At 37.3% G+C, this 16,411-nt stretch overlaps 1 protein-coding gene across 2 annotated transcripts; it reads left to right on the top strand.

The window, feature by feature from the left end:
* The first annotated feature begins 941 nt into the window (after positions 1–941).
* Positions 942–14,921, top strand: GUCY1A1 (guanylate cyclase 1 soluble subunit alpha 1). Of its 2 annotated transcripts, XM_052690356.1 has the most exons (8): positions 950–1,375; positions 4,054–4,115; positions 5,379–5,437; positions 6,438–7,147; positions 8,289–8,774; positions 9,293–9,436; positions 10,888–11,042; positions 13,897–14,921. In XM_052690356.1, exons 1-8 carry the CDS (start codon positions 1,127–1,129, stop codon positions 14,096–14,098), a joined length of 2,067 nt encoding a protein of 688 aa, XP_052546316.1. In that variant the 5' UTR covers positions 950–1,126; the 3' UTR covers positions 14,099–14,921. The 2 variants fall into 2 exon arrangements, with proteins under 2 accessions (XP_052546317.1, XP_052546316.1); XM_052690357.1 differs by lacking the exon at positions 10,888–11,042 and having other exon boundaries at positions 942–1,375; positions 13,897–14,086.
* Positions 14,922–16,411: the final 1,490 nt, after the last annotated feature.

The following is a 16,411-nucleotide window of genomic DNA, read 5'->3' as shown; positions in this document are numbered from 1 at the left end:
CCTCGGTCCAGTGGCCCTTCGGTTGTCTCGGAGGGAGGAATAAGCAGTGTGGTGCACACAATTAAAGCCACAGTGCCTCTGAAAGAAAGCCTTATTGGGCTGTACCTCCAGAGAGAGAAATGTAATGCTTCAGCTGCTTCAAGAGTTGCCAGAAGCTCTCAAGAGTTATCTTGTATTGCATGGGGATGAGGAGATCTGATTAAATGAGGTATGGTCAATGGAAAATGAATTAAGTCTTACTGAAATAAATAAAACAAACAGGGAATTAATTCCAAATTAAACTGAAATGCTCAACTCTGGCTTTAATGCATTGTTTGAAAGGCATCACCTTTAAAAGCATAAAATCTCCTGGTGTTTCCAAGCAGCTACATCAGTTACGTGGCCTATTTCCTACCTGTTGTGGGCAGTAGCTGTGGCTTTTACAGCAGGCACTAACGCATGGTCTTGGACGGTCTGCTGTTCCAGGCAGTTGAGGGCTGACTTCAGTCAAATAGTTCTCTGCTCCAAGAAGGATGCCTTTGGCATTGATTAAATGGAGATTTAAGCATCCATTACAAATCAGTTTCATTGTGCCACTTCAAGTACTTTTAGTAGCTGCTTATGAAGAATTAAAAAGATTTTTCTCGTTAGAACTTTGCTATTTGCTCTTTCAGGAACCTCATCCATCACCATGAACAAAGATGTATCAGATGAAGCAGCTCCTCTGCCTTAATCGCTGGAGCCACGATTCAGCCAAGCACTTAGCCATGCACACAATTCTAAATACCTGAAGCATTCCAGTCAGTAGGGAAAACGTGCTTAAAATACTGCATGAGCAAAGCTTAAGTGTTTTCTTGAGCAAGGCTTTAAGAAAGCCATTATTTTAATGCATGCATGGCATAAACTGCCACTTCATTTTTAAAGGAGAAAATAAAATAATACATTTGTGTGTTTTTTGTTTTGTTTTTTTTTTTCCTTTCTTCTTTTCTAGGGCACACATTTGTTCCTGAGATGATTTATAGCTACCAATAATCTTCCACGGTTGTTGCTTCATCAAATATTCTGGCATCTTCTTCTCTTGTTAGTAAACAGAAGAGTACTGTTAAATACCAAGCCAAGTACTCTTATCCTTAATAGACAGTACAGCATGTTCTGTACAAAACTGAAAGACTTGAAGATCACAGGGGAATGTCCTTTCTCCTTACTGACTCAAAGTCGTATTGCTGATGAACATGAGAAGGGCTGCACAGAAAACAGCTCCAGAGCAGCTTTGCCCATCTGCAAAGAAGTCCATGAAAAAGACACTCAAGGAAACCTTCCACAAAGGAAAACGAGCAGAAGTAGAGTGTACCTGCACACGTTAACTGAAAGCATCTGCAAACTAATATTTCCTGAGGTAAATGGATACTGTGTATTAACACCAGTGTTTCATTATGTACATTAAAATGCATTTTATGCAAGCCTTTAGATCTAAGCCTTCTGAAAGCCATTTTGACTTCAGAGTTTGTATTACTATGTAGGTCAGCAGAGGTTAAATCGTCATTTCATCCTTTCCAATTCCTTTTTTGATACAATTTTGCCACAATCAGTTTTGTCTGCTCTTCCACTGTATTTCCGTATATTTTGTCCTGTATTTGCAGTCTCCCACTGCTCATTTTACTCGTTCCTCTTAAGAGCATGTCTTTCCAAAGAATTTTTTTTAACATAGAGATACAGTTGGAGAAACTCTGCCCTGGTATCTAATCACATGAATTACATGTTTACCTAATCAATTCACCTAACTGAATCCAGGCTATGCGTATCATTTGTTATCACAAATAAATATACAAATAAATTCACTGTTTTCATCTGCTATTATGCGAACCTCCTGCAATATTACTTTAAATACATTCATGTCCATGTTTAATGCAAAGGAAAATTCTAAAGCATATATTTGGGCAAATGGTTCAAACAAAGAAATAGAACTTTTGTCGTGTGTGAGCTGTGTCATAGCTACTAGATTTAAATGAGCAAAGACTACAGAACTTGTCATCTAAGTTCCAGTGTCCTCCCAGCAGAAACCATGCCTGACTCTTTGCCCTGGAGAGACTGAACAGAGTATCTGTGCAACTGGGAAATGCAATGATTATGTTGAAACACTGGGTTAATTAATATATTTTCAGTAATAGTCTCTGCTCAGTTCTAATGAGAACAGACACAGCGCATGCTATTTCTGTATATGAGAACTACAGCTTTAAAGAAAGTCCCACTGCATGGCTTCCAATATGTGGGTATACCTCAAATTTTGCTGAAAACATGGACAAATAGACTGGTCTGTGTTGGGATGACAGTGAACAGCCATCTCTGAGTACTCAGTTTATTACAATTCCATTACTTGTACTAAGAGCAAAGTCAAGGAGGCTGTGGCCATGTATTCCCAAAGCTCCTGAACCTCAAGGTTCTTGTCGCAGATATCAACAGTTATTGAAGTTTTATGAATTGGAACTTTGTTCAGATATAGTAGTCTGTTCTCATGCTGTCAGCTTTCAGGTTCTATAGACAGAAACCTTCCCAATCATTCTTCATAGAAGGGTTTTGTTTGTTTAAAAACATTTTTCATTGCTTTTATACTTTAAAGTGCCTTGCTTCTCATCAGCAACTAACCTCATCTTCTTTCCCATTAAAATACGTGGCCATATCATGATTCACAAACTCCTTGTGACATCAGTAAACTGTGTGTGGAAATCCATGATATAGTGCAAGCAGGATAAACTTTTGATCAAATTGGTCCTTCTATCATTTAGACTATTTATGAGCTTAATTACCTCACTTTCAAATACCAAAAAAGTGGAGGACATTATTAGAATATATAGTAATACTTGTGTATGTTAATACTACTTGAGGAATGTGTGCTTAGACTTTAACATAAATTGCCCAGCAAGGGTTTGGAGGCCTGTAAGCATCCAAGGCCAGGCTGGATGAGACTTTGAGCAATCTGGTCTAGTGGGAAGTGTCCCTGCCTATAGCAGTTGAAACCCCTTAAAGGTCCATTCCAACCCAAACCATTTGTAGAATACATAGCCAGATTTCTTTTTTTACATGTGTAAGTGATTCTAGCACTGTCTCAAAGCGCTATAGTCCTAAGAACAGAAAAGGAGGTAATCTGAATCGAAGAATGTTATGTTGATCTGTAGCAGCTGCTTTTGAAGCTGTGCTACCTTTCGTTATTTCAACCTTGACAATTTTGAAAATTGCCCTGAAAAAAAAAAAAAAAAAGTATTATTTCAGGAAAAGTTAGTTGTTACAGCTTTTTAATATGTTTTGCTGAGGGTGTAATGCAGAATGCAGGTGATTTGTTTTTTTCTTTTGTTGTGTCGTTTTGTTTTGTTTTGTTGGGGTGTTGTATTTTTTTTTTGTCAGAATCAATTTTTCTTATTTATCTTAGTAGTTCTGAATTAAGGGATTGCTCTTTTTTGAGGGTAATGAGTTATGCTAGAAAGTCGAGTTAGTTAATTTTTAGCAGTATTATCTTTATTGTCATCTGACAATTTGGAGGTGAAGCACATCATTTTTTAGAATGCCTAACCACACATGCGCATCAAATAAGGGGCCTTAATTATAGGTTATAGTGGTACTGGAGTAGTAGGTACTGGTAGTTGTATGCTAAGAGAAAGTTCTTGGATCTCAGGGGGAAGTTCTTCACAGAGAGGGTGGTGAGGTGCTGGAACAGCTGCCCAGAGAGGCTGTGGATGCCCCGTCCATCCCTGGAGGTGTTCAAGGCCAGGCTGGATGGGGCCCTGGGCAGCCTGGTCTAGAGCCAGATCTGGAAGTTGGTGGCCCTGTCTGCGACAGGGGGTTGGAACTTGATGATCCTTGGGGTCCCTTCCAAGCCAAGCCATTCTATGATTGTATGGAGCTGAAGGCATCAACACGATCTAAACCCCAAGCACAGAAATGACACACTCTTTCTAACTGTATCAGCTTGAAAAAAGATGGCGGTCCCAAGGACAGCACAGTAATTCTTCTCTGTGTAAAATGTTATGATTAAATTTTCAGCAACGATACTTAATCAATGTAGCTTTCTTTCTTTCCCAGTTTGAAAGACTAAATCTTGCACTTCAGAGAACGTTAGCAAAGCACAGGATAAAAGAAACCAGGTACGTATGTGTAATAGACTTGCAACTAAACCGTGCAGTAAAAATGTTTTGCAGAGTTCATAATGGCTGGAGTGCTGGCTGGGGATCAGGACTTCTGGAATCTGTGTTCTCTTACCTTGTTAAATTGGTGCATGACATTTCATGCAATCTAAGTTGGCTTAATGGGCAAATTTAGCCATTTGTGCAGGGAAACATTGCTTAAAATAAGCAATGATGTTCTGGGGGAACTCAGGGAGCACTCAGACATAGATGGGAAAGATGGATATAGTTGTCTTATTTCACAATTGTATGGCCTTCTTATAATAAATAAACCTCTGGTATTTCTAAGAGTCTGGGAAAAGAATTTTAAATTCAAATAATTATACAAAAAATAAATTGTTTTCTAGTATGCTTGCATTCTTAATAGCTGGTCAGAAGTGTATTATAATTGCTGACTGGAATACTTTCTCTGTCTTAATTATGTATTGAAATATAGAGAATTAGTTTGAAGCAAAAAAAGTAGTATGCTATCCTAATCAGTGTACTAAGGCAAATCTAAAACAAATCTAAAGACCTATGTTGCTTTTGCATGTTTTGCATATTTAAGTTATTTCAAGTAAGGAAATTCAGATAATCTGTATCAAAGGCTCGCAGCTTGTGCGAAGATTGATCTAAGCTGCATCTCATCACCTTGTGTCTGACATTCAGGTTGATATTTATCAACCTCAGAACTCATAGGGTTGCTGTTTTGTAACACAGAAATCAGGATTTCTACCAATTGACAAGTAATTTTAGAGTTGATGGGTGTTTCCTATCAAAAACAAATGCTTTATTACCTTTCTTTAACTTAATGTAATTCGAAGAAATGCTTGAATGTATACTCAAATTATACTATATATTTGTATGTATATTATGTATATAATATTTATTATTTGTGAATATGAATACACTTACAAGTAGCAAAATACTAGTGAAGCAAAAGATAGGGTTGTTGCAATGTAAGAGGCTGTAATCAATGACACACTGCAGCATTTGGCCTCAATCCATAGTCTGAGTTCAGACAACTAAAACTTAAATTTATCACAAATGCACAGGATAATCTAAGATCCTACTAAGGCCCATTTTGAATGAGAAGAAAAAAAAACACAACAAAACCTCCCTATTTGACTGGCAGAACTTAATCTTTACAGAGTAAATATGGAGTAAATATTATTGCATACTATTTCTATCCTATTTATCCTGATTTTTCAGGAGTTTTATTTCTTTTTTTTATGATCTTTGCAGAAAAACTGGCGATAGAGAAGATTTTGAAAAAATAATCAGTGATCATGCTATTGCAGCAGGTAATGCATTCTTGTTTAATAATACATCTATATTACATGTACAAATATATTACATGTGCAAATATTTATGTAAAATGATATATGTATAAAATAATATATACATATATAAATTGGGCTTGTTAAATCATTTCCTCCTCGTGATGGCTGAAGTAATGCCAACATCACATGAAATAAACTGTTTCTGGGCAACCTACAGCCCAGAGCGTCAAAATTTATCAAGTCTGTGCTGACCCCCAACATCCAACACCTAGAGAGAGTTGTAAAGTGTTGTTAGTAACATCTTATGGTGTAAAAATGTTGAGAAAATGTTCGATTCTTTACATCCTCTGAAGGATTCTACTCTCTGGGATGAGAACTGCTTTAATTTGGAATATGGGAGCAGGCTACATCTCTAGCAGCCAGTACTTATTGAAGTTAGTAAATTAACATTTCCAGGAAGTGAAGCATCGTCCTCTGTAACCTCAAGCAGTAAAGCTGATCATGTAGCAGATTTTCCCCTTTTCAAAAGGATTCCTAGTAACAGCTGTGCAGCAATTCCAGCAACGTTCCCAGCAATCAGTTTGCATACAGTTACCGTGAAGATGAGCTGTTCTGTGCTGACTGGTTGCAGAGCCCTGGAATGTTCCTAGAGGCATTTGAATGATTGGATTTGGCATAGCATGTATATCTGCACAGATCTGATTTTATTCTTACTTTTTTATTATTATTATTTCTATGGGTTTCAGTCATGTGCCAAAATAGGCATTCATTTTGTCTACGCTCCTACCACAGCACAATGGATCGTTCCAGACTACAGCCCATCTCTGCATGTCTTTCAGGCACCAGATAGAACAACCTTAGTCGGTCACAGCAGGACTCGTAAGTGAGAAGGCCCTCAGTTGTCTGTGCTGGATCAGCGAAGGATATTGCTGATTTCATTAGGTTTAGGACAAAAAAAATTAGAGGCTAGCCTGAGATTGCATGACGAGTGTAGTTCTGATTTACATGTAATTCCATGCAGGTGTTCCTGTGGAGTCTCTACGAGAATCTCTTGGTGAAGAGCTGTTCAAAATATGCTATGAAGAGGATGAACACATACTGGGGGTTATTGGAGGAACCCTTAAGGACTTCTTGAACAGTTTCACTACTCTGCTGAAGCAAAGTAGCCACAGTCAGGAAGCAGGGAAAAAGGACAGACTTGAAGAAGTTTCCATATTATGCCTGGAGAAAGATCAGGACTTCTTAAACGTGTATTATTTCTTTCCCAAGAAAATCACAAGTCTTATTCTGTCTGGCATTATTAAAGCAGCGGCTCATATTTTGTATGAAACTGAGGTGGAAGTCATGCTCATGCCTCCTTGTTTCCATAATGACTGCACTGAGTTTGTTAATCAGCCCTATTTGCTGTACTCTATACAAGTCAAAAGTGCAAAGCCTTCTTTATCTCCATGTAAACCGCAGTCTTCACTTGTGATTCCTGCCTCTGTGTTCTGTAAGATCTTCCCGTTCCATTTTATGTTTGACAAGGATATGTCTGTTCTACAAGTTGGAAATGGGATAAGAAGGCTTTTGACCAGAAGAGAATTTCAAGCTAAGCCCAATTTTGAAGAATATTTTGAAATTCTTACCCCTAAAATAAGCTGCACATTTAGTGGAATAATGACAATGTTAAATATGCAGTTTACTGTACGAGTGAGAAGATGGGATAATACTGATCTGAAGTCATCTATGGTAAGAGTCTTTGTATAATCTTCAGAGATGAATTTGTTTTCCTCTTTGGAGACATGCAATATAGATAGAGTTAAAATAGCCATAAAATAAATAATGTTGTGTTTTACATCACTTGTCTTTCAACCTCTAATACAACTTAATAATGATGGTCTATTATGAGGACAATGTAAGGTAATTCAGAATTTGAAACCAACATTGACTGAAAATTCTCTTGAACCACTACACATATGAAATTTGACTGTTAGCTTGATTTTGAAGGAGTCATTGGAAATACAGAGAGAAACTGATAAATTGAGCTAAAGCCAGTGGCATGCCATGTTGCTGAGAGTAAGAGCATCACCAACACAAAAAATGGAGCAGGGAGAGTTTTACCATAGCGTACTTGAATTAGATGCAAACAGCAGCTTTTGAATTTGGGGAAGGGAGTTTCTTGTGTTAATTCAGTCTTTGTTATCTTTTGTACTTTGCATCTTTTATATTCATATACCTTTACTGGTGCAATTGCTACCACAAAAAAAAAGGTGATTCAAAGCAACATTAAGGAGACCTCCTCAGCACCTTCCACGTTGCAGGAGCGAACAGGGGAAGAACACAGAAACAGCATTACACACAAAGAATATTGATTTTTTAGATCATGAAAATGAGTTATTTCTGGCATTTCGGCATTTCAATTTTGAGTCTCAGTGCGTACTTTAATAAAACTTTAATAAAAATGAAGCCCATTTTCTCACTTCATCTTATAGAAGAAGTTGTGCATGACTCGAACAGTATAGTTCTTATCAGAAATCTATTGGCCACTCAAATCAGTAGCAATTTATTGGTAGGTAAAAAATGCACAAAATTCTTCTTTTGATTTTTGTTTGATCCCTAAGATAAAATTGATGCTTAGCAATACCACATTAGTGTTCTGTCCTTAAGCTGTTTTACCTTTTGCACCAGAAGCCTAAGGTAAAATAAACTGAACTTATTATTTACCTCTGCAATTTAGTATTCCATGTTGTATCTTCAACAAATAGAAGAAAATGTGAGAACTGTGGATCAGTTCAATTCTCCTATGGTTCAGCAAAATGTGTTTCTTGTTTCTAAATACTTGCCTTGCATGGTGTGCATGAATCCTTCTTTCTTTAATCTTCTGTTTCAGGTAATGGATCTCAAAGGCCAAATGATCTATATTCTTGAATCCAGTGCAATCCTATTCTTGGGATCTCCATGTGTGGACAGGCTAGAAGATTTTACAGGACGTGGATTATATCTTTCAGATATTCCTATTCACAATGCGCTGAGAGATGTTGTTCTGATCGGAGAGCAAGCCAGAGCTCAGGATGGACTGAAGAAGAGGTTAGGAAAGCTGAAAGCAACCCTTGAACAGGCCCATCAAGCACTTGAAGAGGAAAAGAAGAAGACTGTAGATCTTCTGTTTTCTATTTTTCCTGGAGAAGTTGCTCAGCAGCTGTGGCAAGGACAAGTGGTGCAAGCCAAGAAGTTTAGTAATGTCACAATGCTTTTCTCTGACATTGTCGGATTCACTGCCATCTGTTCCCAGTGCTCACCTATGCAGGTTATAACCATGCTTAATGAGCTTTATACTCGCTTTGATTACCAGTGTGGAGAGTTAGATGTCTACAAGGTACAACATTTTTTGCTTGTATGTGGGGCTATGTGGCAGAAAAAGAAATAAAGACAAAACAGGACAGAGAATAATACAAGTCCAAAAATATTTTGCCTAAAACCTTCGTTATAAGAAAAAAATATTAAGATAAATCATAAAACAAAAACAAAAACAGAAGTTTATCAACAGAGTGGGCAATATATGCAGCCAAACAAGAAACGCATTAAAACCTAAGAGGTCATTTCTAAAATGGATTTCAGTTGCAGTGCTATGAATCTGGGGTAAATCAATGTGTTTAAGGTAACTACAGGTGTCTGACAGTAGGAGAGCAAGGAAAAGTATTCTAGTGTCGTGCCCAACAGTAAATACTAGTTGTGCACTTTTGCCTTTTAAAGGATACCACAGGATTTATTCAAGACTTAAATGATTTAGCAGGACAAATAGGACTCAGTCAATTTAGAGGTAGCATATTGAAGCCACAGACTATTCTTTTATACAACTATTGTAATATTAAGGAACAAATGTACCTGTTTTAGGTTGAGACTATTGGAGATGCCTACTGTGTTGCTGGAGGTTTACACAAAGAAAGTGAAACCCATGCTGTCCAAATAGCATTGATGGCCCTGAAGATGATGGAGCTGTCAGATGAGGTGGTGTCTCCCCATGGAGAGCCTATCAAGGTCATATATTTTATTTTATAATATTTTTTATGGTAAAAAGGGAAAATTTTGATGGCCTAGTTGGTCTGGGGGTATTTATTTCAAGGAAAATTTGCATTAACTCAGACAGGTTGGGGAATCAAATGTGTGTAGGTGGAGAGGCTGACTATTTTATTTCTATGAATATGAATGTTGTGGAGAAATAAAGATGAAGCAGAGGTCTTAAAATCAACCCAGTTCCTGCTAAATTAATGGGTGCACATTGATGTGCTGCTGTTTTTGTCTGCCTAGCAATCAGTTTTATTGTTTTCTAATTAGGGTACTAATCCTCCTTCAAAATAAGAACCTAGGAGAACATGGAAGTATTGTCAGGCAAGAGTGACCAGCATGAATCATCAGAGACGTGCTGTGACTGCAGTAATCCACACGTCTTTGTGATTCTGTTGCTGGTCACCATAAGAATGGTGCTACTGCTGGCAAGGCCACTGTCAGATTCAGTGGTAGTCACATTTGTGACCTCCTTTCAGTGGAGACACAAGAGTGTACTGAACTTTCCACCTGGAATACGGTCTTGTTATTTTTAATACAGATGTCTTGATTAATTATGTCTTGCACTTGCTTATTTTTAATATTTGCCCCTTTAGAAAAGGAGCTTCAGGCTTCTTTGATTATGGTTTAAGGAATATTTGTGTTCTAAGACCAAGAAAATGTTTTTTACAAGGATTACAGGCTCCACATTTATCACAGAGAACAGCAGTATTAAGAATGGTGGAAATAAAGACCATTATATTTGTATTTCACAATATCAAATTAAATTATGCCTGAAAATACGGAAACATATATATGACAATATTAAGTGTTTATAATTTCCATGCAAATGCTACTTGTGTAGCTCTGAATGATGAATGTTATTACATTCTGAAAGTAATTTTACAGTAGGGAGAAAGAATAAATTCTAGAAGCTTCTTAGAGGAAAACTTAACAAAACTCAAAATTCAGACTATGAATTGCAAAGAGGGGGTATCGAAACGTTTCTACTGCTGAAGAGCATGTACATAATTTCTTCACTGTTCCCTAGGACTTGTCTTCTGACCTTAACAGCAAAGCAATTACAATTTGAATTTAGTAACTTTCATCAGTCTAACACTGTGCCATGCAGTTCCTCCTAGGAAAATATTTAAGTGTCATAGTAACTCCTGATGGTGTTTTTAGATGAATATACTGCCAGAAAGACCAACTTTATCTCAGTCATGTCAGATGAAGAGTGATTTACTATGCAAAGCAAGATATATTTGGGCTACTTTCCAATTTACAAGCAGTAATGACCAGAGTACAGACGTATTCAGTAGGCTGTACTAACTCAGTTTATATTAACAACTCAATTTTATTTTTTAATTAAGAAAGAATTTTTAAAACTTCAACCATTTTATTTGCCTTACCTAATCATGACATTTTCTGCCTTTTATTTAAAGATGCGTATTGGCCTTCATTCTGGATCTGTTTTTGCTGGAGTTGTTGGAGTTAAAATGCCTCGTTATTGCCTCTTTGGAAATAATGTAACCCTTGCCAACAAGTTTGAATCTTGCAGTGTACCTCGAAAAATAAATGTCAGCCCAACAACTTACAGGTATGGTGCTTTACAGTGTACATCAGTAAAATTTCCACTTGAAATAGTTAATGTAAAAGTTTGTTATCTTGTTATTTTTTCCCTGTTTTCTTTTTACTCTGTTTTCTTTTTACTCTTTTTATCTGACTGCTCATGATTGCACAATAGCTATTTTTATTCAGAATGCAATCAGAAGCAGCAACAGAGTGAAATGGAACGGCTGATATTTATTTTTCAGATGCTACGATTAAAATAAGTGGAGGACTTGGGGCAAATTTGCTTCTTGCCCTGAAGCTATGTACCTCTTGCCTTTTTTTGCCTCTCGTAAAACTGGTTTATCTTTGAGGGAGGTGGCTTTCACTGTAAACTGGATGATGTGCAAAAATCAAACTCTAACCACAGAGTTATAAAGCAGGTGTGTTTTATCAGCGCTGCGCACACGCCAGATGCAGGTGGGTAATCCCTCCAAGCCTGCAAACCAGAGGGCAAGAAAAGCACATACTTAAAGAACAAGCTGCTTAAGTATGCATTAGGTTTCCAAGAAAAGGTTGGGTGATTACGAGTCCCCAAAATGATTGATATTTCTCCCCGCCCCAAGTCTCAGTTCTTTTGTGCACGCGTGGTATCTCTCAACGTTCCTCTGGTGGTCTTTTGATGAAGGCTGTGTCTTCTTTGACCCGGGTCAAGTTGGAGGACGTTTGACTCGCTCTGCTTGGTCATCTTATCGGCTACAACTCTGTCCACCAATCCACTGCTTCTCCGTTAATTTGTGGTTTCCCTGGCTGAGCCTGCTACCTTGCATTCCAGAGATAGGATAGCAAGCAATGTTGTTTGGAGAAACAGGAGGCCCGCTGTCTGTACCAACTGTCTAAGCCTGTAGAAAAGCATCTGGTATCGGGGGCCAAACCTGTCTAATCAAGGTCAGATCTGTAGCTGCTGATTCAGCAGCACCCCATGAAGGCACCTAACCTAAATTATTTTCCTTAATTCCTGGATGCCAAGCTTATGCAGATGCACTTGAAAATAACATCCTAATCAAACAGTTGTTAAGCATCACTGTACACATCCCCATTCTCTTTCGATTAGGGAAGATGAATGAATAGGTTGCAGTGAATCAACCATGATAGTGTTTATTTTATGCATGTCTTGATCCCAGCTCAGTTTGAACCTCGTAGTGTGGAACCCAGGCTGCACTATTTATGATTCACTCAGATCATTTTTAGTAAAGGATATCTGGTTTTGTGCAGATAGTTAGCAGGCTCTCCCATGGGAAATATATTTCCCTTGTCCTCTTAGCCCAACACTCCCTTTGTATTATATCTTCAGTTATACTTAAAATTACCTTGCCAATATGTCCATGGCCAAGTCATAGTCTTTTATGTTCCAGACAAAGCATTAAAAACCTTTTTTAAATTTGGTGGTAGCAACTGTCGGCGCTCCAGGTAAAGATCTGAATTTTATGCCACGAAACTCATACAGTTTTATTGTTTCTTCCAGAATAGCAAAAAGTTTTAAATATGAACTACAGAGAGTGAATTCACTAGTAGGAAATCATAGTGCTGGATGAGTAAAATAACCAGAAATACGGATATAAGTGATTTTTTTCATTTTAATAAAGATTTGAGAGACTGCAATACCATTTTTTTGGGGTGCAGAAACAGGAGTAATTGAAATAATCTGCTACATTCAGAACTGTAGCCTAGACAGCTGGCTGTACTCAGCTTCTGCTTGGTGCTGTGTTTCTGATGTTGTGTCAGGACTGTGTGGCCAGTTGTCAGAGAAGTTGGAATCCCCTGCAGCAATACTGTGTGACTTAGAGGGTGCAAAGCTAAAGATTATCTTCTGCAGGTGAAAGCAGATGTATTAGAGCACACGTAAGTAACTTGGGTTTGGATCATGCAGTCTAAACAGAGACGTAGCATCATCATCTCCAGTGTTTAGCTGAGTCAGAAGAACTGTGGTGGCCAATAATGACTTTTTCCACGTCCTCACGGCAAATCGTTCTGAATCAGGTTGGCCACGGTCTTTTCTTAAAATCATTATGCAGTTCTTTCATACAAAACTTGTTTATATTCTGAGGCGTAAGTGGCTCCCTGTTTGTCTGCTTGTTCATCTCAAGACAATATCTCAAATAAGTCAGCTGTCGAAAGGAAAAAAGCCAAACTCACACCGTAATTATTTGGATGCCTAGAAAACAGGCAATGGAGTTGAAGGGTAAACTATAGTTATTATTGCCACCGAATGCTTTTTCACCTGAGGGAATGATGCAAAAACAGTCTTTGTGTTTAATGTTTTTACATTAAAATCCATTTACATGGATTTATATACAGAGCATGGCATCTTGCACAACTCCCATCTGTAGCAATATTTATTTGGAACCTTAGGTACCAGTCATCAATATTTATCCATGAAGAACAGCCATCTGTGTTTCAGATATTGAAGACCATTAGGTTTTGTGGAAAAAATTCCTAGAGTTGGCAGGAGGATCTGAATAGCTTAGTTAATAACCTTGTCAGTATTCCATTAGTTGTAACGTTAATTGTGGTGCCGTTTTCATGTGCTAATTTGAATTAGCTCTCACTTTTGAACTAGCTACATTGGCTTTGCAAGAACTTGCAACAAATACAGCACCTATATTCAAAACAGTGACAAGACAAAAAAGAGAGGCAATATTCCTGTTTGTACTGGTGCCTGACTTAATGAGTTATCAAGATTACCAAGTAAATAGTTGTTTTAAACTTTTCAGTAAAAAACATAAATATTAAAGTAAATTTTGACCTGTTTTATAAAGAATTCATGAGGAATTATTTAGTGTATGTAGTAACAATTAGTGATTGATTCCCTCTTAACCAAGGCAATTCATTTTTTGTTACAGATTATTAAAGGAGTATCCAGGTTTTGTATTTACGCCACGCTCAAGAGAAGAACTTCCTCCAAATTTTCCCAGTGATATCCCTGGAATTTGCTATTTTCTGGATGCTTATATTCAAGGAACAAGCTCACAGACTTGGTTTCAAAAGGAAGATCTGGGAGATGGCAATGCCAATTTTTTGGGTGAGGAAACGGGAATAGACTAAATCATCTACTACATTCACAAGCATATAGAATAAATGTATAAATATTCTGTTGGTTTTTTTTGTATAAATTGAAAATTTTAAAAAATATATGAAACATGAAAGCACTTTAGATTGAGAACACCTGAAAGCCAGTATTAAAATTTCAGGAAGTATGTAACTGACTCCTTTATGTTTTTCCTTTGTATAAGGAATGTAGTCACTAAAATAATATTGCAACTTCACTGTTTAAAATGCCACTAAAAAGTACATGTTCCCTGTGATAATTTGTGAGTGCTACCTAACAACCCTCTCAGTTCTTTCTGCACTGAGAATTCTAGGTGTATTGTATGTGCAGCGTGCCAGGAAGTGTAATGTGCAAGTGATGCAGACAAATGCAGTGTTGTGAGCTGGTGCTTATCAGTGACCGTTAAAAGTTTATTTTATTAGTGATTCCATAAGAAAAATGGTCTTAAAAATATCATCACTGCTACCACATACTCCTTCAAGAACATCCTTTGGGCTCTATCCGTACAGCTGCTGACCGTCTTCTAATACTTGCTGAAGTCAGTGTGTTGAGTGTGCTCAGCATCTTCTGGATAGGGCTGCTAATTGTAGCTAACACACATATACATACAAGAGTTTCCTGCTTACTGTTTCCTGAACTCTCTTCTGTGTATAAAATGAATATAGGTTCTGTATAATCACTGTATAATCACGTCCTACAGTTTCTGTAATCATCAAACAGTATTTTAGTTCTCGGGGTTTTTAAAACACTTTATAAAAATAATATCAACTTGCTATGATGTATTAGAGCAATAAATGTTTTTCTTTGTTGTTGTTGTCATTTGAATTTGAAATATTTTAAAAAGAGTGTAATAAAATGTGCTTTGGAGCGTTTACTTAGATAAGAAATTCCTATCAGAGCGTATAGCGTGGAACAAAAGTGCACTGGTTTAAAGCCATGATCTTTATTCAAGGACAGCAAGGTGGACACAACTTGTTATGTCGAACACTTTAAAGATGTAAGGAGGACCTACAGAATTATCTCCAGAATTCTTGAAGGACTCTCAAGGGTCTGCCTCTGGAAAAGGGCAAAATACAGTTACAAAGCTTAGCATTCTGCCTCTAACTAGCAGATTCATCTGCACAGAAATTTCTCTGTGCTGTACAGTTTGGTCCCAGCTGCAGGCTGGAGAGCTGCATTGCTTACACACACAAATATTTCCAGTAGTATCAAATAATACTTGTTATTATTCTGACCTCTTATACTCTTGGGTTTTGGCATATTAAACCATGAGTGACTTTTTTTCAACGTACCTCTCAGATTTTGCTCTCTGAGTATTTACAGGGAGCGATTCAATTAGACTGTTCATTTTCTGAGTCTGAGTGCTTCATTCTGAAGATGCTGTTCTAATCCCACTGTTTTGCAGGAACGTATACAGAGCATATCAGAAACCTGAGAAGCTGTAAGTGCCTAGTGTTACAAACATTTTAAAAGCACATTTTAACTCCTGCAAGCTTCATCTGAACAAAACTTGAAACATTCCATCCTGCTGTTTCTTGAGATGTCCTACATCTATCTAAGATGCTTATAAATAACTCTAACACTCAAAAATAAACCAACCCTGAAAGACTACATGTATGTGATAAATATATATATATATCCACATACATATTTGTTAAATTTTAACAGCAGCATTTCAAGAAAACAAGATGTCTGCAAATCTGATCACTGCAATATTATTTTCTTAGGAAAATTCTATTTACATGAATACCCAGAGACTGGTAGCAGTCCCATATGGGTGTTCCTGGAATGAAAAATGTGGAAGAATTGTACTATTGACTGATAGGGTTCTAAACAAAAATAATTTCTTATTTACAAATGGATAGAAGAACTAGGAGCAAATTTCCTTTTGTCCCACGGGGAGAACTGTTGCTGGACTGGAGGACGGCCATTCTGTAGGCAGATTCCATATAAATATGTTGTTCTGAAGGATGTTCATCTTGGCTGTTTCTGACCTCTTCCTATGCATAGCTCTGTAAAACACAGTGTCCCCTAGACGGAAGGGGAGATCAACTACAGATCTAATTCACCTTCCTATGTCACTTTTTGCAACTCTCTTTTTAAATATACCCCTGGCTACATTATCAGCTAGGATAAAATTGCTGTGAAATTCCTATTTGTTTCTCGAACGTTTATGAAAAAGGCAGCACATTGTCATGCCTATTTCAGCCTTAGTTCCCAGAAGTGTCCTGATAAGATGCTTAAGGATACATATTAACCTGTATGAATCATAGAGGCTAAGCGTGGAAAAGACTTCTGAGATCATCGAA

Source organism: Tympanuchus pallidicinctus, unplaced genomic scaffold (genome assembly GCF_026119805.1).
Source record: "Tympanuchus pallidicinctus isolate F22 unplaced genomic scaffold, pur_lepc_1.0 scaffold26, whole genome shotgun sequence".
NCBI lineage: Eukaryota > Metazoa > Chordata > Aves > Galliformes > Phasianidae > Tympanuchus > Tympanuchus pallidicinctus.
The sequence above is the reverse complement of the archived record's forward strand: the minus strand, read 5'-3'. Positions and strand labels throughout refer to the sequence as shown.

Bases quoted from the DNA above. Each gene is read 5' to 3' on its own strand.
- GUCY1A1 (XM_052690356.1), top strand. From the start codon at position 1,127: ATGTTCTGTACAAAACTGAAAGACTTGAAGATCACAGGGGAATGTCCT. The intron at 1,376-4,053 runs GTAAATGGATAC...TTTCTTTCCCAG, and splicing joins GCAAACTAATATTTCCTGAG to TTTGAAAGACTAAATCTTGC. The intron at 11,043-13,896 runs GTATGGTGCTTT...TTTTTGTTACAG, and splicing joins GTCAGCCCAACAACTTACAG to ATTATTAAAGGAGTATCCAG.